The sequence below is a fragment of the Urtica dioica genome, chromosome 11 (assembly GCF_054948205.1).
Source record: "Urtica dioica subsp. dioica isolate 48M chromosome 11, U.dioica_male_clone48M_v1_H2, whole genome shotgun sequence".
NCBI lineage: Eukaryota > Viridiplantae > Streptophyta > Magnoliopsida > Rosales > Urticaceae > Urtica > Urtica dioica.
Genome location: NC_142766.1, coordinates 16,575,776 through 16,594,337, shown reverse-complemented (window position 1 = coordinate 16,594,337; position 18,562 = coordinate 16,575,776). Strand labels below are relative to the sequence as shown.

The window sequence follows — 18,562 nt, the reverse complement described above, 5'->3', positions numbered from 1 at the left end:
ATTTATGAGCGCTATTGTCCGTGACGTGCAGTCACATATGTGAGGCTTATTTGTCAGATGAAATCCACTTGTTGTGAGAGCATCAACGTGCTGATTATCTGATTATCATTTTCATTTATTTATAGATTATTAATGAAAAGAATAATTTGATGACGAAATTTGATCACATGTCCATTAAACTTATACCGAGTTATATTTTTGAGTCGGCAGGTTTTAAAGAGAATAGTCAGATTTTAGAATACACGTAAAATTATTCCAAGCAAGCACTCGATCAATAATTCTAGGTTGCATAATAAAACCAATTAAGTAAAAGAGAGTAAAAGAAGAGAGAATACTTTTTTTTTATTCAACTCTAAAAGTCAGATGATGACTAAATAAGCACTATTTCTAATATGCATAAATAACCACCGTGGGTTTTTAAATGTTGGCCTTAATGGGGGGATGGATACACTAGACACCACCACTACTAGAGAGACTCTTTTGAGAGAGGAGAAGCATATTATTCCTAATTTCAACAATTCAACAAAAGAGCTAAAACAATATCAAATTTGGAGAAATAAGACCCAAATTGGAATGAGAAGGAAAATTACACAAAGAGAAAGAAAGATATTTGTTAGATTATTAAAGAGAGAGAATCTATGCTCACCATATGTTTGTGAAATTGTTGGAATGGAAACAGACCCCACAGTCCACCACCACAAAACTCGACTCTATATCCCTTTCTTTCTCAAACGCAGACTCTTTTTCTAATCATCTCTCTCTCTCTCTCTCTCTCTCTCTCTCTTAATATCACCACTACACAAACACAAACACAAACTCAAACTGCAACAACACTTGCCACAGCCATCAACTTCCAGTACAACACCAATAAAATGAAACGAATAGTTTATTCAACCAAAAGTAGCTGAAGTAAACACCAAAACCAAACCCTTCTCTTTTTAAAATCCTATATCTATCGTTTCTCGGATTATTTTATTATATTATTGTTGTTCACTGTCAAACCCTGCGCGCGCTTGACTCCAATATAACCCCTGCGCGTTTACATATACATGCTCGCCGGCGATGCCGACGCCGGTCAACGCAGCTCGGCAATGCCTCACGGAGGAAGCGGCGAGGGCTCTGGACGACGCCGTCGCTGTGGCGCGCCGCCGCGGCCACGCGCAGACCACCTCGCTCCACGCCGTCTCGGCTCTGCTTTCCCTTCCCTCATCGGCGCTTCGAGAGGCCTGCGCGCGAGCGCGGAGCTCGGCGTACTCACCGCGGCTTCAGTTCCGAGCTCTGGAGCTCTCCGTCGGAGTCTCGCTCGACCGGCTTCCCTCGTCGAAGGCGGTTGAAGAGCCGCCGGTGTCGAATTCTCTTATGGCCGCCATTAAAAGGTCTCAGGCCAATCAGCGTAGGCATCCAGACAGCTTCCAATTCCACCACCAGATGCTCGCTAGTGCCGCCGCGGGCGGCGGACCTCAGGCGGCGCCGATCCTGCGCGTCGAGATGAAGCACTTCGTGCTCTCGATCCTCGACGATCCGATCGTCAGTCGCGTCTTCGGTGAGGCTGGATTTCGAAGCTGCGATATCAAGCTCGCTGTTCTTCACCCGCCGGTGAGGCAGCTATCTCCTTACGGCCGTGCTTCTAGGTTACCGCCGGTTTTCCTCTGTAACCTAACGGATTCGGATCTCTCGCCGGCGAGAAGAGCCCCGGGGTTCGGGATCGGTTTCGGATTCCCGTTCTCCCGCGGCGGTGGAGACGAGAATTCGCGGAGGATCGGAGAGGTTTTGGCGCGGAAGAGCGGGAGGAATCCGCTGCTGCTCGGTGCGTGCGCCGGCGAGGCTCTCAAGTGCTTCGCCGACGGTCTACTTGGCGGCGGGGCGGGAATCCTTCCGCCGGAGATCGGAGCCCTAACGATGGTCGCGATCGAGGGTGAAGTGTTGGAGTTTCTTGGCGGAGGGGCGGAGGAGCGGCTGAATTCCAGGTTGGAGGCGGCAGCAGCGCAGTGCTCGGCCGGGGCTGGAGTGGTGGTTTGCTTTGGAGACTTGAAGGGCTTCGTGGGAGATCGCGCGGGGACGGTGGTGTCGCGGCTGAAGAGCTTAATGGAGAACGGCGCCGGGAAGGTGTGGCTGATCGGAGCCGCCGCGAGCTTCGAGGTGTATTCCAAGTTCACAGGTCTGTTTCTGAGCGCCGACAAGGACTTGGACTTGCACATTCTTCCCATTACGTCGTCCTCCAAGACCTCTGCCGACGGGGCTTTCTCCAAATCCAGGTTGGTCTTCACGGTCATGCTTCAGATGCTGAATGTCAGTTGAGAAATGAAGTTTATATTTTTCTTATGTGATTGATTTAGGAACAGAGTTTGTGAGCTTTGTTGGTAAATGCTCTGATTGACGTTAGATTATGCAGCTCGTGCTTTAGTTGCCTTGATTGATGTTAGACTTGGATCCAGAACTTGGAATCGAATAGATATGGCTGAACTAGAATAAAACTGTTCAGCTATACAAGGGAAAATAAAAGTCTTGTTTCCCCTAGAACTATTTGTGCAGAAGTTATATCTCCTTACCTCCGATGCACTGCCTTCCTTCGGGACTGTGGCCATATCTTCATATATAGGTTCATTTCCGACACTCAAACACACACACACACACACACGAATGTGTATATGGTTTGGGATTATTATCTACGTTCGTTTTGTTTAAAATGTCATGGTGGTTTGTGCTTTAGTAACTATATTCACGTACCTATTATTTGTAATCATCATTTGTGCTGCCTAATTTGCCAGTCACACAACATAAGCTAACCATACATGTTATTATACTAAAATGATTCAAGTATTTAGTCATTTTTACAGGTTCTCGTCACATGTATCGATTATTTTGCTTATGGTTTACTTGCAGCTTGATGGGGTCATTTGTTCCCTTTGGAGGATTTTTCGCTGCTCCGTCTGAGGTCAAAAGTCCGTGTAGCAGCACAAACCAATTTGCTCGTTGCCTTGCTTGTACAGAAAGATATGAGCAGGAAGTCGCCTCATTGTTGAAGGCCGGGTCAGCTCTTTCCGCTTCCAGTCCCTACTCTGAGAATTCTCCTTCCTTACGAATGGCTGAAATCGAGGCTGGCAAGGCTGTGGATGTCATGAAAGTGTGTAACCCCTTTGTGCTAAAAATCAATTATAAAGATTTAAAAACCGACAAGGGCATATACTTGTGACAATTTAAATTCAGTTTGCTCATTAAAACAGCTTATTTGCTGCAGGCCAAGGATGGTAGAACAACATTGAGTGGGAAAATGTCAGAGCTGCAAAAGAAATGGAATGAAATTTGTCGGGGCCTTCATCACACCCAACCGGGCCATAAAGCAGAGATCTTCCAGGCTAGGGCCAGAATTCCTTCCGATGAGGGCTTTCAGGGCACTGTACATCTGAAAGAAAGTAGCAGTGAAGATTCGGGCAAGAACGAAATGCGATCTGCCCTGCCATCACCAAGCTCAGTATCAAACTTGCAGCAGAATTTCTCACCAAAGCCGAGCAGTTCGATGAGAGGGGTTTCTGACGCTGCAAAGTCAACAAAGCATGCCGAGAGTTTCCCGATCGAGATAAGGAGCCCCAATTTACGGCCTCGCCCTTTGCAAGATATGAATCTCCCTCCCGACGGTACACCAGCACCTGGTGTTGCTTTGGTGACCACTGATTTGGGGCTCGGAACGATATATGCATCACCTTCGAGCAACAAGGCTCCAAGATCACAACACTCTCCTGGTACTCACTCTGTTGAGTATGAAACTCCAAGTCCTTGTGCTTCGCGCCGGATCTTCCAATCTTCTCCGCGTCCCATCTCGAGTTTCAAGGGGCAGTTTGATCCTTGTGACCTCAAGTCGTTCAAGAGGGCTTTGATTGAAAAAGTGGGTAGGCAAGATGAGGCCATATCTGCGGTCAGTCAAGCGGTGTGCTGTGTCAGATCCGGTGGCGGAAGGAACCGCGGCTCGAATCTCCGAGGGGATGTATGGGTTACATTTCTCGGACCGGACAAAGTTGGAAAAAAGAGGATTGCATCCGTGCTCGCTGAGATGCTGTATGGTTCCCGCGAGAGTCTGATATCTGTTGATTTGGGATGTCAGAACCGAGGTTTCCAAACAAACTCGGTCTTTCAAGACGACGACGATTACGATATGAAATTTCGAGGGAAGACTGTTGTAGATTTTCTTGCGGGGGAACTCAGCAGGAGGCACCATTCAGTTGTGTTCCTCGAGAATATCGACAAGGCTGATGTGCTGGCACAGAATAGCTTGTCACAGGCAATCAAGACAGGCAAAATCCGGGATTCCCGCGGAAGAGAGATCAGCCTCAACAACGCAGTGTTTGTGACTTGTACAACTATCATAAAGGGTAATAATAAGCCGCTTCATCACCCAGAAAAGTATCCTGTTCAATTCCCGGAGGACGTAATAGTGGAAGCTAAGAAATTTAAGATGAAGATCATGATCGATACTTTTCCCGGAGATTCCGTTCCCAACCACGGAATGAATGTGAGAGTTTCCCTGAAAGAAGGAACTTTGAGTTTGTCATCTCTAAACAAAAGAAAGTTGATTGCCGAGCAGAACCTCGAGTCTCATAGTCGTGCCCAAAAGGCATCGAGGTCTTTTCTGGACCTGAACGTGCCCGTAGAGGAGAACGAGGAAGAAAGCGCCGACAGTGGCGGCGAGTACGATAGTGATTCCATTTCCGAAAGCTCGGAAGCTTGGTTGGAGGATTTCCTCGAGCAAGTTGACGAGAAAGTGGCTTTGAAGCCATTCGACTTCGACGGACTCTCTAGGAAAATACTCCAAGACATCAACATAAACTTCAAGAAAATGCTCGGACCAGAGGCTTTGCTTGAGATCGACTACGACGCCATGGTGCAAATACTCGCCGCCGATTGGCTATCGGAGGAGAGAAGGGCAGTGGAAGATTGGGTCGCGTGGGTTCTTTGTAAAGGTTTTGCTGTAGCGGAACAGAAATACAAATGCAAGTCGCGATGCGTCATGAGACTGGTGGCTTCTGAACCACTCGGCGCAGAAGAACAAACTTCTTGTATCTGCCTCCCAGCTATAATTAGTCTCGGCTAAGATTTTTCTGTCTTGTAATTAATTACATGTATAATGTAGCTTTAGCATATATATATATGTATGTTTTGGGTATTTATAAAGAGGAAGAGAAGCCCTGTGACGGTGATCTTATGCTTAAAGAAGGTTCGGGAGAAGCATTTGTGCCGTTTATTATTAAACTAGAATTGTCTATGAAAATATCAACGCCTCTACATTTGAGTTTATTTATTGTTTTGGGTATTTCTGTATAGTCGTAGAGATTTTCGTTGGCTCTGAAAAGAAAGCCAAAGCCAAACACAAACAAGAGTTTCTTGGCAAAAAGAGAGGAGTTACATTTCGTAAACCCTTTACATTTTTTACTTTCTGTAGTACTTCCGTTGTTTATTAGAACTTGATCAAGTTCATTTGGCTGATTCGTGTTTTCTTAAAGGAACGTGGGTAGTACTACTAGACTTTTATCGACTCTCCTCACATATGAAATAGACAGTAAAATAAATTAGAATAAATCTAGGTTAAATTAGAGAGTAAGATCAATTTCAAAGAAGACTTGGTACAAAAATAGGTTCTTTTACCAAAAGAATTTCGGCTCCTTTTTTTCTCTCTCAAAAAAACTTTTGGTTCTAAGCTACCACTTTCGCTCTAGAAACGAAACACCACTTCCCGAGACGGATTCCGCCGGATTTTGTCATCCTCACTAGACCATCATGCCGGATTTCGCCTTCCTCATCCCGTGACGGATGCTCCGATGGTGATCCTGATTATCCACGCTTCTTTTGAATGGTCACTCCTTTGGATCCGGCCTCATCTTCGGCGCCTCGATATTGTCGTTGTGGTTCTTCTCCCCGTGGCTCGGGCCCTTTCCCCTCCCCCTGCCCCGTGTGTTGGTGGTGCTTGTTCTTGTTTCTTGTGGTGGATTTTTTTATTTAGAAAAGACGTAATTTTAGTATTAATAATAATTTATTTCTTCTTGAAATTGTGTATTTTACCTTTTGATGTTAAGGGTTTTGGTTAGCTTAGGGCTTTTTTTTTTATTTTTATTTTTTAACTTTGATGTTTTTTTTTCCACGAGGCTATATTATGGTGATTTTTATGTTCCAAAGATGTCTTAGTCATGTTTCAGGTTCTTAGTTTGATTTTTTTGGTGTTTTTCTGGTTCAACACTTGAACGTTTTTTTTTCTTCCACGGTTGGTAGTTTTCGAGCACTTTGGTTCATTAATTAAACTTAGATGTTTATTGAAAGAGTTAATGAGTTGTTAAGTATAATCTATATCCCGTTCGTCAAAAGTTCTCACAGAGTGTATTCTCATTCGATTATAATTTTGAATTATTGTTGATAGTGAAAGCATGAGGTATTACTATGAAAATATTTGATAATTTGGATAATTTTTCATTCGTTTACTTTTGACAATTTGTCGTGAATTATCATTGTTATTAGAAAAAAAGAGATTTTTGGCCCCTCAATTTTGTCACCAGTAACAAGTTGGTCCCTGAACAAAAAATCTGCACTTTTACCCTTTCGTCATTGTAATTGTATCGTATTTGGTCCTTATGTTACTTATATCGTCAAAATAAACGAGATTCGATCGTATGTTTATCATGTATTGAAAAACAATGCTATATTGGTTATAACATGATAGATTAATTCGAGAGAGACCCATTTCGAGAGAGATTAATTACTTACCGATGGTGGCGACAACGGCTTCATGAAAGTCAAACCGCCTCAGAAACACTGCCGAATGGATTCGAATGTTGCGAATTCACGTTATTACCTATATATTTTTTTATTTTTTCCAACACATGATAGACAAACGATCGAATTTCGTTTATTTTGGTGATATAAGTAACATAAGTACCAAATATGATACAATTACAATGACGAAGGGTTAAAATTGCAGATTTTTTACAAACGATCGAATTTCGTTTATATTGGTGATATAAGTAACATAAGTACCAAATATGATACAATTACAATGACGAAGGGTTAAAATTGCAGATTTTTTTGTTTAGAGACTAACTTGTTACTAGTGACAAAGTTGTGGTGTTAAAAATATCATTTTTCCTTGGTTTTACTTGCAAGTAAGCTTTAGTGATTACGAAAATGATTTTTGTCAAGGCTATCAGATATCAATGACGTGGTTGAGTTGTATTTCACTTATATATTTTCGTGGGTCCCACATTTTTTCAATACATTACACAAATTTATACTGTCGCTGTATACACTGATAGCGAGCGCTGTGTACAATTTTTGAGCCCTTAGACAAATCATCAGTAAATTAATTATAGTGGCCATAATTCTAGTAGAGAAGCCATTTCCAATTCTTCTTGCTATATGCATTTTGGAATGTACATAATGCAGGCTTCTTTTGAAGAAACATCCCTCAAGTAATGGGCTTGTGATTCTACGTGAGAAGTGGCTGAGAACAAAACATAATTTTTGATCCAGACATAAAATAAAGAGAAATAGACAGATGTATTATCTCCTACAATAACTTTTCTCATGATCAACCAAAATTACAATTTGGACAATTCTATTAGTAAATTCAGGAGAGAGAATACATTATGCATAATTTTACCCTTTTTTGTCTTTATTTTTTCTATTTTTTATTATTCTCCGAGTCTCATATAAGTCAATAAATTTGATTTTTTTTACGATTTGTTGGCATATATGTCAACAAATAACATAATTTATTGATATGTCAACAAATGACATAATTTGTTATATATATATATATATATATATATATATATATATATATATATATATATATATATATGTCAACAAATGACACGATTTGTTGACATAATTTTCATGTTTTAACATAATCACTTGTATGTTTCACGAAGCCTGAGCAGTGAGCTTTCACCGGACTTGTATATTATATATATATATATATGGGAAATGGCCGGATCTACTACTCATTTAAGTAGTTTGGACCAAAATATAGAGTTTCTTGTTTTGGACACTTTTAGTAGTTGCTTAAGTGAGCAAGTACATATTTGCCCTTCTTCTTCATTCTTCACGTTATCTTCTTCTTCTTCTCTCCTCACCCGCGCGACATTGGAGAGCAAACAGAGCAAGGAAAAAAAAAATTCCAGACCACATCATCCAAGCTCTCTTCCCGGCCGGCCACCCAAAATCATCACCGCCACCTTTCCTCGCCTTCCTTCTTCTTTTCCTATTCCCGCGCGCCACCACCGAGTCTCCTCCATCGCGCGACTCACAGCCACCGATCCTCCACCGCGCGCGCCGGCCGAGAGAAGGGAGAACGCTGCTGCCGCCGAGGCCCAGCTTGGACGCGCACCTCGACCACTCCGATCATCTTCTCCTTGCTTAGCTCTCGCGTGGATCGCTGCCAAGGAACGAGCCCAGGCGCGCGACCACCGAGTCTTCTCGAGCGCTTGACCGCCGTGAAGTGTGCGCCGCCGCGAGCTAGGAGAAATGCCGGGAGGGAGAGAGAGCTTGTGGAGGAGACTGGATTTCAGGAACATAGAGAGGTGATGTGATTTCTTCAGATTGGAATACATGTTGATTAGGGTTAGGTTTTGATTTGGGGGTTTTGGTTGTGAACGTGTTTTGATGATTTTAGTTGAAGATTTGAATTGCCTTCGGTGATGATTCTTCTGGTTATGGGTCTGTTCTTGGTTTTGGACGAGTGTTGTTTTGGATTGGGTCTTGGCCGTGAGCTTGGTTTGCTTGTGTGTTTTTGGCCGTGTGGTTCTTTTGGCTGGGAATTCTGAAATGTGTTGTTGTTGATGTTGTTGTTTAGTGTCTTGTGATAGAAAATCTGAGCCTCGGGAGTTCTTTGTGTTTTAGTTGATGAATCGCTCAGTTTGATTTGATGATTGATTTGGAAAATGGATTTGGGAGTTGATATTTTAATCGAGATTTGATATTTCGTTCGGGCTCGGGTTTCTGTTAGTTATATTTTTGTATGGGACATATGAGATTTCAACTATTGTCATTTATGTTTAGGAATTAAAGACGTAAAAAAGACATAAATTACTGAAATTGTAACATATAATTAGTCATTCATCCATTATTGAAATACACTCCAAGTTTCAAAAAGACATATAATTAGTCATTAAACTATAATAATTGAAATTAGTTCCAAAAACACATACAACTATAATAATTCATCCATTCCTCTCGGACAAAGGAACTGGACTGTTGCATGTAGTCCGATTGTGACCAACTTCTCCACATCGCGAACACTTCCTAAGAATAGGCTCTTCCCCTTGAGAATGTATCCGTCTCTTCTTCGGTCTACCGACGACACGTGATCTGTATGTCTGAGGCTTGTCTCTCATTTATACAAAAAATATGTTCACTCTCATACCTGAATAAGAAAATTCAAAAATCAGAATAACTTTAGATTGATATGTATAATTGTAATAAAAACTGTCATAAATTGTAGACTTATAAGTCTACAGTTAACAACAATTGTAGATATCGACGTATAGAGTTGTAGTAACTGTAGACTTATAATATCTACAATGAGACTATTTGTATACATGTATATCTACAATTACACCAATTGTAGATATACATGTCTACAATTCTTGTAATTGTAGACATATAGGTCTACACCTTCAGCTGTTGTAGACTTATTAGTCTACAACTGTTGAAAGTGTAGACCTATATGTCTACAATTACAAGAATTGTAGACATGTATATCTACAATTACAATAACGACGTATGACGGGGACAGTCTACAATTTCAGAGATTGTAGACATGTATATCTACAATTCAAGAACGCGAAAAAAACTCAAATGTCCAAAAACATGAAGAACAACACACAAACAAACCCAGCAACAAACAACACAGAGACGGCGGGTAATGGCACCAACAAACCCAGAACGACACAGACTCGAGAAGGATTCTCCGATTGGTTGAAATCGCTGAAGCTCTTGGTTCGAGATCGGTCGCCGGATCACCGCCGGATCGCCGGATCACCGCCGGATCGCCGGATCACCGCCGGATCGCCGCCATGAACAACGTCGTGATTTAGAAACAAAGCCATGTGCTGAATCTCAACAAGGTTCATCCTCATGTGCTCACGCGCTCGAGCTCGTCGGTGGTGAGCGAGGACGACCAACATAAAAAGGTAAGCTTTTTTTGTATGTCAAAATGAACGAGAGAGAAAAACAGAGGAGGGAGAGAGAGAGAGAGCTGTGAGAGGTGAGAGCTTTTTTGGCTTTATGAGCAAGTTTTGGATTAAAATGAACAAAATTAAAAATTAAATGGCAAATAGGGTAACAAAGATTTATCTCTCCTCAGATTGGTAGTATAATTGTCCAAAAACATGTACCACAACATTTTGGTCCAAACTTTCCAAATCACTACTAGTTGTGGCCATTTCCCTATATATATATATATATATATATATATATATATATATATATATATATGATATTTTTAACTCTAATAGTGTTAAAAAGGTGATTTTGAAAGATATAATTTGTGAGTGATTAAAAAAAATGACATACTTTGTTGACATATATGTCAACAAACGACAAGATTTGTTGACATGTATGTTAACAAATGAAATGATTTGTTGACATGTATATCAAAAAATGACATAATTTGTTGATATATTAACAAATGATACGATTCACACTTTTATTTATTTATTTATTTTTTACAAAACCTTTAAAATATTTTTTACAAGGTGTAGTACTAGTAATCAAATGATAATAGTCTGAATACATATATCTAGAAATTCATATTCCAATAGGTATTGCAATGAGTAACGGGATTTACACAAGACTCCGACGTTGAACTAAAACGGAAACGATTGATTCATTGCGAACAGATGATTTTGGCATTGAATCTGCATGCCTTTTTACCTCTATCATATTCTCCATATGATTTTGCATATCTATCTTACATCCACACGGTGGCGTTCACGACCGCGGTCGCGATCGGGGCGGTCTTGGATGAGCTTCTTTCTTTATAAAAGAGTACGGTATAAATTGCATAAGAAAATCCGTATACCGAATAAACCACTGAAATTTAACGCTGAGCATTTGGTATACTTGAATTCCAAGTACAAGTCAAACGAGTCTAAATTAAAGCATCATGATACATAAATAGCATCTCACCTGAGGGAAATAAATATTGTTGTGAGTCGTGACCGGTCTCCTTGAATTTCACGTTCAAATAATCCTAAAAAAAAAAACAGAATCCAAACTATAAACATATTTACCAGACATATCAAATTGAATAATCTTCACTGGCCATCTCAAATACATACAATCAACTTGAACATTATGATTGTTACTTAATCACCCTGAACACGCCAATTTGGTGTTTGCATCGATATTACTCACAAGCACAATGATTACTTTCAGAACAAAATAAAAATTAAATAACTAAAAAAAAAAGAATAACTTCTAACTTTCTTTGCAACAAAACAGCCAGGGATTCTACATAACCAAGAAAAATTCTATTGATATGAACTTCACATGTACAATAAATATATAATAAAATGAATACAAAAAATCCAATATCTTCCTTTATCACAAAATAAAGGCCAGAAAGAAAGGAAGTTCCACAAAAAACCTCATTCAGCTCGATAATATTGGCGCAGATTGATGAGGTGATCGCATTCGCAGCGTTGACGTCCTCTCCGGCGATGATAGTCAGGTTCGTAATTATCGGCTCCAAATTGAAGGTCAACTCTGCCAAAGCCGCTCGGTACTAGCTCACAAGCTCCGGCGCCGAAATCTGACTCTCTCTCCGGCAGTCTCAATCCCGAAACCATCGGATTGTTTGACACGGGTCTCTGCGCCGACGATTAAAGGTCGGTTCATGGCTTGATTCCGCTCCGACTCGTCGCTGAGTCGGGGTTTCTTCATAATCAGCGAGCTCGGCGGCGTCGATGACGTCCAGGAAGCAAGCTGAAATTCTTCGAGCGAGGCGTAACGGCACGGTCCTGGACTCGGATCCTCTGCCCCGAATCCACGAGGCTCGCGGTCTCAGCCTCCGTGCTTAGAGCCAATACTCGGCTGAAGAACTGCGGACTCCGTTGGTGCCGCCGGAGGACACGGCCGGAGACGGACGACAGAAAGAAGAGAGAGGTTAGAGACTCAGACTCACCCACAAACTTTTGGGTACGTTGGCTTTACAGTGAGAGTAGAGTGGGAAAAGAGAGCGGTAAATGGGAGAAAGAAGAAAAAAATGATAAATGATATTTTTGGTCTCTCGACTTTGTGACTAGTAAAAAGTTACTCCTAAAAAAAATATTATATTTTTATTCGTCATTATTACAATTTCTCATTTAATCCTTCTGTTATTTTTATCATCAAAATAAACGTAAAATTGTCGTGCGACTATCACATGATGGTTCAAAAAATGAAATTATGGTAATGCCCTTATACAACTTATTTTTAAAATGCTAAAAAAACAAAATAAAAAGATTAAAAAGTCCTCGCACGCACGCACTCACGCCCACACAGATATATATACACATTTATACATAAACACACATTCATGAAATTGAATCGTGCCATTGTTTTAAGTTCATTATTTACAGATCTTTTACAAACATAAAAAATCAGCCCTAAAAAAGATACATGGTCGTCTTCCTATGCAAGTCTAGCGCCACCGACGAGCTCCTTCGCCTCTGAGAGAACTCTTTATTGCAGAGAAACCCCAATATCCCAAAATCTTACTCGATTCAGAAGGTGTGACCATTTTATAAACACCCAAAGAACTACGACAATCATGCACCTGAAAATACAACATAGTATCGTCTCTCAGTTGAAACTCCAAACAGAAATCAGTGGATCCGGGATTCACAATCTCCCACAGACGAAACCCATTCGATGATGAGCCCAAAACAATTGGAAACCAAAACGAGATATTTCATTTAAAAATTATCTTAAAAATCCAAAAACAATTACTCACCGAGTCATAACTTTTCGAGGACCAATATCGACGGAGAAACAAGCATGAGACGAGCGTTTTTCCAATTCCTCCTCCGATCAAAGCACGACCTGATTTAGCTAGGAGTGAGAGAAGCGAGAGAGATTAATTCGAGAGAGATCCATCCCGGACCTAGCGTCATCGGCGGTGGCGGCGACAGCTACATAAAAGCCAAACCGCCTCAAAATGCACCGTCAGAGGGAACCGAATGTGCGATTTGGGTTCAGCCATCGCGGACTTGGCAGAGAAGGTTGTTGGTTGGTGTCGGCTGATTGTTGTGATTGGGCTTGATTTTTGTGGACGAATTGTTGTGTTCGAATTGGACATGGTTTTACGGTTTTGAGAAACCTTTTTTTTTGTTTGTTCACGAGAGAGGTAGTTCACTCAAACTTTTTTTGTTTTCTGTTTTTGTTTTTATATAGTTGTAGTATAAAATTTTTTTGCAGTTGTTTTTAAATAATTGTTTGGTAAGGATTTCAGTTTTTTTTTTTGTAATTGTAGTGTAATAATTCACATAAGAATTAGGCGTCGAGATATATACTAATTAAAAGTCTTTGCTGCGAATATAATGGTCGTACCTTTAGTAATGATGATTGTTCACAAGTTGATCGGAAAACACCGTTTGTATTTGTAGTCAATACAACAAATATCAAATTTTGATACCTAATGTTGACTAAAAATAGTGAAAACTCATGTGTTCAATGAGAGGATCACGACCAATTAATAGTTTGTAAAATGGAGTTGCGATTGTTTAAAGTTTGCCATAATTGTAAAACTTAAGTTTTCCAGGAAACGAAAACAAATTCGGTAATCAAAAGTGAGGAAAATGAAATGATGTTGATAGGATAGAAGGAAATGTCAAGAGGATATATTAAAAAAAAAGAAAAAAAAATTAAAAAAGTTGAGTGAAAAAATTAGAAAACACCTAAAAACTGGTTTATGATTTTTTTCACTAAAATAGAAAACAGTTTGAAAACTTTTTGAGTTGTATTTTGAGAATCATCAAACAAACAGTCAATTCAATTTTTTCATAAAATTGTTCAAGTTAGAAAAGTCAAAAACAGTTTTCAAATGAAGAAATAAACATGGCCATATGATTTTTGTTTTTATATTTTACATTTTAAAACCAAAATTACCAATATACCCTTTCTTGCAACACATGGTAGGCACATGGTCATATCCCGTTTATTTTGATGACATAAGTACCAGAAGGACCAAAATGTGAAACTGTGACTATGACGAAGGGATAAAAATGAAGTTTTTTTTTTAGCAGTGAGCAACTTGTTAGAGGCGACATAGTCGAGGGGCCAAAAATGCATTTTCCAAAATAAAAGGATGACAAAAGAGTATTGGCGTGTTAGACTCACTAATCAAATTGATCAAATTATCCCTTTGATTGATTATGAAAAAATGGATTTGTAAATGATAATAGATCTGTCTATTTCCCTAATAAAGCCAATGTTGAATTGACTTGAGTGGTAGAGGGTCTCTGCGCCGACGTTAATGGTCGGTTCATGGCTTGATTCCGCTCCGACTCGTCGCTGAGCCGAAGTTTCTTCATAATCAGCGAGCTCGGCGGCGTCGATGACGTCAAGGTACCAAATTGAAATTCTTCGAGCGAGGCGGCACGGTCCTCTGCCCGGAATCCACGAGGCTCTCGGTCTCAGCCTCCGTCCTTAGAGCCGATACTCGGTTGAAGAACTGCGGACTTGGAGGACACGGCCGGAGATGGTTGACAAAAATAAGAAGGAGGTTAGAGAAGTTAGTCTCAGACTGACCACCATTTCAGACTCACTCACTAATTTTTGGGTGCGTTGCGTTTACCCAGAGAATGGGAGTTGAAAAGGAGAGAGGGAAAACGAGAGAAAAGAAAGAAAAAATAAATAAAGGGATGACAAAAGAGTATTTGTACACTGATCCGCTAATAAAATTGACTAAATTATCACGTTGATTGATTATAAAAAATAAATTTGTAAATGATAATAGATCCGCCTATTTCCCTAAAATAAAATCAATGTTAAATTGACTGGAGTGTTAGAGGTTCCTAAAATAAAACCAATGTTGAATTGACTCGAGTGGCCATATGGAACCCGGGAAATAGGATCCCCTGGTCCCGTCCCATATTTTGCGGGAAATGGGACTCCCAGAACCGTAAAAAATGATACCGGGAAATCCCGGAACCATTTTCCTCGGTACCGGGAATTCCCGGTAACATATTTCGCGGTTCCGGGATTCCCATATTTCCCATATTTATTTTTTATTTTTTTATTTTAATCATGAATACATTTAAAAATAAATAAAAATTCATATATTTTCAATTAAAAAAAATACAATTTTAAAAATATGGTACTAAATGGTGCTAAACGGGGATCTCAGTTCCGTCCCATTTCCCGGATGGTTCTGGGACAAAAGTCCCGGTACCATATTTCATAATATGGTTTTTTCCATTTTCCATATGGTACAAAAAATACGGGAAACGGTGTCCCGCGGGATCCCATATGGCCAGGGTCCATGTTTAGAAGTGGTCGTATTAATGTTGTCTTGGCACAAAAATTGACGTTTGTTTTGCTCTCTTCTCTTATCTAATTTATTTCCAAGGTTTAAAAATAGTCAATAATTGGGAGCATTAAATCACGCTATTGACTAAAAGTTAATTTTCGAAATAAAAAAGAAATCAGTAAAAACAGTGTGTATTTGGTATACAATTGATATATTTATCTTACGCTAGTCATAGACATTTTTCAATTTATTATTTTATAATTTATGTAATTTTTTTTTCTACTGATAAGCTCCTCAATATTTTTATTTAGATCTTGCTTAAAGTCTAGAATAAGTAATGACAAACATGTATTATTACAGAATACTTACTGACAAGTGATAATCGGGCATCGGGTGAATGGGGGCGTCGGACAATTGTGATACGAGCATGCTTTGTATTATTTAAGACCAATTATTTATTGTCATTATGCTTTGAGCGTTAATCCAGATATCGATAATTTACCAATTTATACACTAGAGAAGTTTATTAATATAAATATACTAGAGAAGACTTATATCAAGTCTGGAATCTGTAGAGGTGGGAAATAAATAAACGAAAATAATAAGAGAAAGGAAGACATTGACTATAGGCTCTTATTTCCTCCGCAAGACAGTGCTTCATATTAAAATTCTGCAATGATCCTTTATGTGTATTCAAATTCAACTTCCATAGATTCTCAAGAAAAAAAAAATATTAATAATAGATAGTGGTACTGGTAATATCAAACAAAGACGCCGTCCATTCTAGTTTTTCCAACATTTTAATGTTGATCGACACAGCCACGAAAGTGATGGCTGAGAGAGAGTAAATGAATGCCTGTTTTTCCACGGAAAAACGACATCAAATTGCTCCAAATTTTATTGGATCGCTTTCGCGGGTCCCACCTAACCTTATCTTTGTTGGCAACATTAGTTCGTTTTTACCATCTCGGTGGGTCCCACTCGCTTTTAATTTTCCCTCCACAGAAAGACAAAAAACAGTTTGCTTTCGCTGACTTGTCATCTCTCCATTCTCTCATCTCATATTCGCTCCTCCATCTCCGTCGTTGTGTTGTCGCTCTACATGGCTATGATTCTCTTAAAGAAACCGGCTTCACTGTGTCTGAGTGTAGATATACGTTTTTGTGCCCAAAAAAAAAAAAAAAAAGAGAGATAGATAATTACTTTTCAACTCAGGAAAGTAGAAGGTAAAAAAAAAAAAAAAAATTACTACACAAGTGTTATCTATTTAATATTGAAATTGTCGTTTGTCTTTGTCTTGGACTTCCGAGCTGATGGTGGGAATTGAAGACCTTCACTTTTTTATTTTTTTATTTCATTATTAAGTTTATCATGATATATATATATATATATATATATATATATATATGGAAAAGTCTTGATTCATTAGTGGCCATATTCATTAGGTCAGGCTGATCCTTGTATCCTAAATATATTTGTTCTAGGAGGAAAACCTAACATTTTATTATTTATTTAACCCGTCTGTGGCATGATCATGGACCTGGTGTGGTGTGTATAAATAAAGTAGTCATGAACAAATTCGATTCAAAATGCAAATGGACATCTTAAAAAAAAGTTGGTTATATTAAAAAAAAAAAGTTGGTATTCTTAATGAGAGTTTTTTTTTATTTTTATTTTTATCTATAGCAGGCTTTAAGCACCAAAATCGGTTTTATTATTATAAACAATTTGTATATAAAACTAGTGCAACATTTGGCAACAATGGAATTCACATATAATAATGTGTATTTGTAACTAGAATGATTGACCTTTTAGTAGCGTGTATATATTTAAATGTTTGCTCTACATATTTATCCTGAAATTAAATTGTTAAGTTTGGTGAAAAAAGAGAGAATATAATCAGTGTATAAGTATATATATTTTGTGTGTGTGTAAAATGATGGCCAATGATCGCAATTAAACAAATTTACTTTGAAATATCCCAATACATATAAGCCTATTACTATTTGAAAGATTTGAATAAGAAGGACTCACGGTTCGTGATAAATAACTCAATTGATACTCCATAAACTTACATTTTTATTAAGGTAACTATTTATTCTTGAAATATCTCATTATTATTTACATTTATGAAAAAAATTCCATGCGATAAACAAATGTTAGACTTATATAGTTATATATTATTTTTTACCATACATCTCTCACTTCGGGCAATGAAGTATATATACTTTTAATGGATTTACTAGCTATATTGTTAACCAAAATATATTGTGTATGTGATAAATACTTGGTAAGAGTTTCCGAAAAAAGAAAAGGAAAAAAACAAATACATGATAAGAGTTCAAAGAGGATAAACCTAAACAAATTAAACAAAGGAATCTATAACCCAATGGGATAAGAATTTCATTTATTTTTTAATATAATGATTTGCATAAATATATATATATATATATATATATATATATATATATATATATATATATATATATATATAATGGAATTACCTAGTTTGCTACGTTGCACATTGCAAACAAAATGTTATATATAATCTGCATTTTTTTTATTCAAGTACCCAATTTATATATTAAAAAAAGAATGATAAAAACTTGGTGACCTTATTTATTTATTTATAAAAAAAGTGATATAACAATGAAAAAATAGTAAAATTGAACATGGTCAAACTTAGCTTAAAATGTGTATTTCATATTGTTATTTAAATGAAGCGAAATCTTAACTATGTCATAATTGAATTAGTTCAAGATAGCATAGAATGAGTGAGCCCTAGTAAAAGGTAATAACTGAGATTGAAAGAAGGATTCCAATTTTTTCGAGTACGGAAGTAATATTTGGAATCATTTTATAGAAATTTGATTTTATGCCGTTTAAAAAATAGTACTATGAAAATGGGAAACAAGATCCAACAAGATCTCATATAATAGCATACAATTGGTATAGAAAAATTATCAAACCAAACTAGGAATCACATGCCAAATAATATATTAGTTTTCAAAAATAAATATTATTGACATTTATTTTATGTTTCATGAAAACAAGTAGTTAGGGAGTACT

The 18,562-nt window shown here is 38.3% G+C and overlaps 1 protein-coding gene and 1 long non-coding RNA gene across 2 annotated transcripts; one reads left to right on the top strand and one right to left on the bottom strand.

Annotated features, from left to right (window-relative positions):
- The first annotated feature begins 649 nt into the window (after positions 1 to 649).
- LOC149381738 (protein SMAX1-LIKE 6-like) lies at positions 650 to 5,289 on the top strand. The gene is made up of 3 exons (XM_089630042.1): positions 650 to 2,255; positions 2,884 to 3,124; positions 3,239 to 5,289. The coding sequence occupies exons 1-3, from the start codon at positions 1,063 to 1,065 to the stop codon at positions 5,084 to 5,086; spliced, it is 3,282 nt and encodes a 1,093-aa protein (XP_089486168.1). The 5' UTR covers positions 650 to 1,062; the 3' UTR covers positions 5,087 to 5,289.
- A 5,449-nt stretch (positions 5,290 to 10,738) lies between these two features.
- LOC149381737 (uncharacterized) lies at positions 10,739 to 12,219 on the bottom strand. The gene is made up of 3 exons (XR_016293861.1): positions 11,630 to 12,219; positions 11,170 to 11,233; positions 10,739 to 11,016 (listed from the first exon to the last, which is right to left on the bottom strand). It is a non-coding gene; the product is annotated as an uncharacterized LOC149381737 (long non-coding RNA).
- Between the last annotated feature and the right edge of the window lie 6,343 nt (positions 12,220 to 18,562).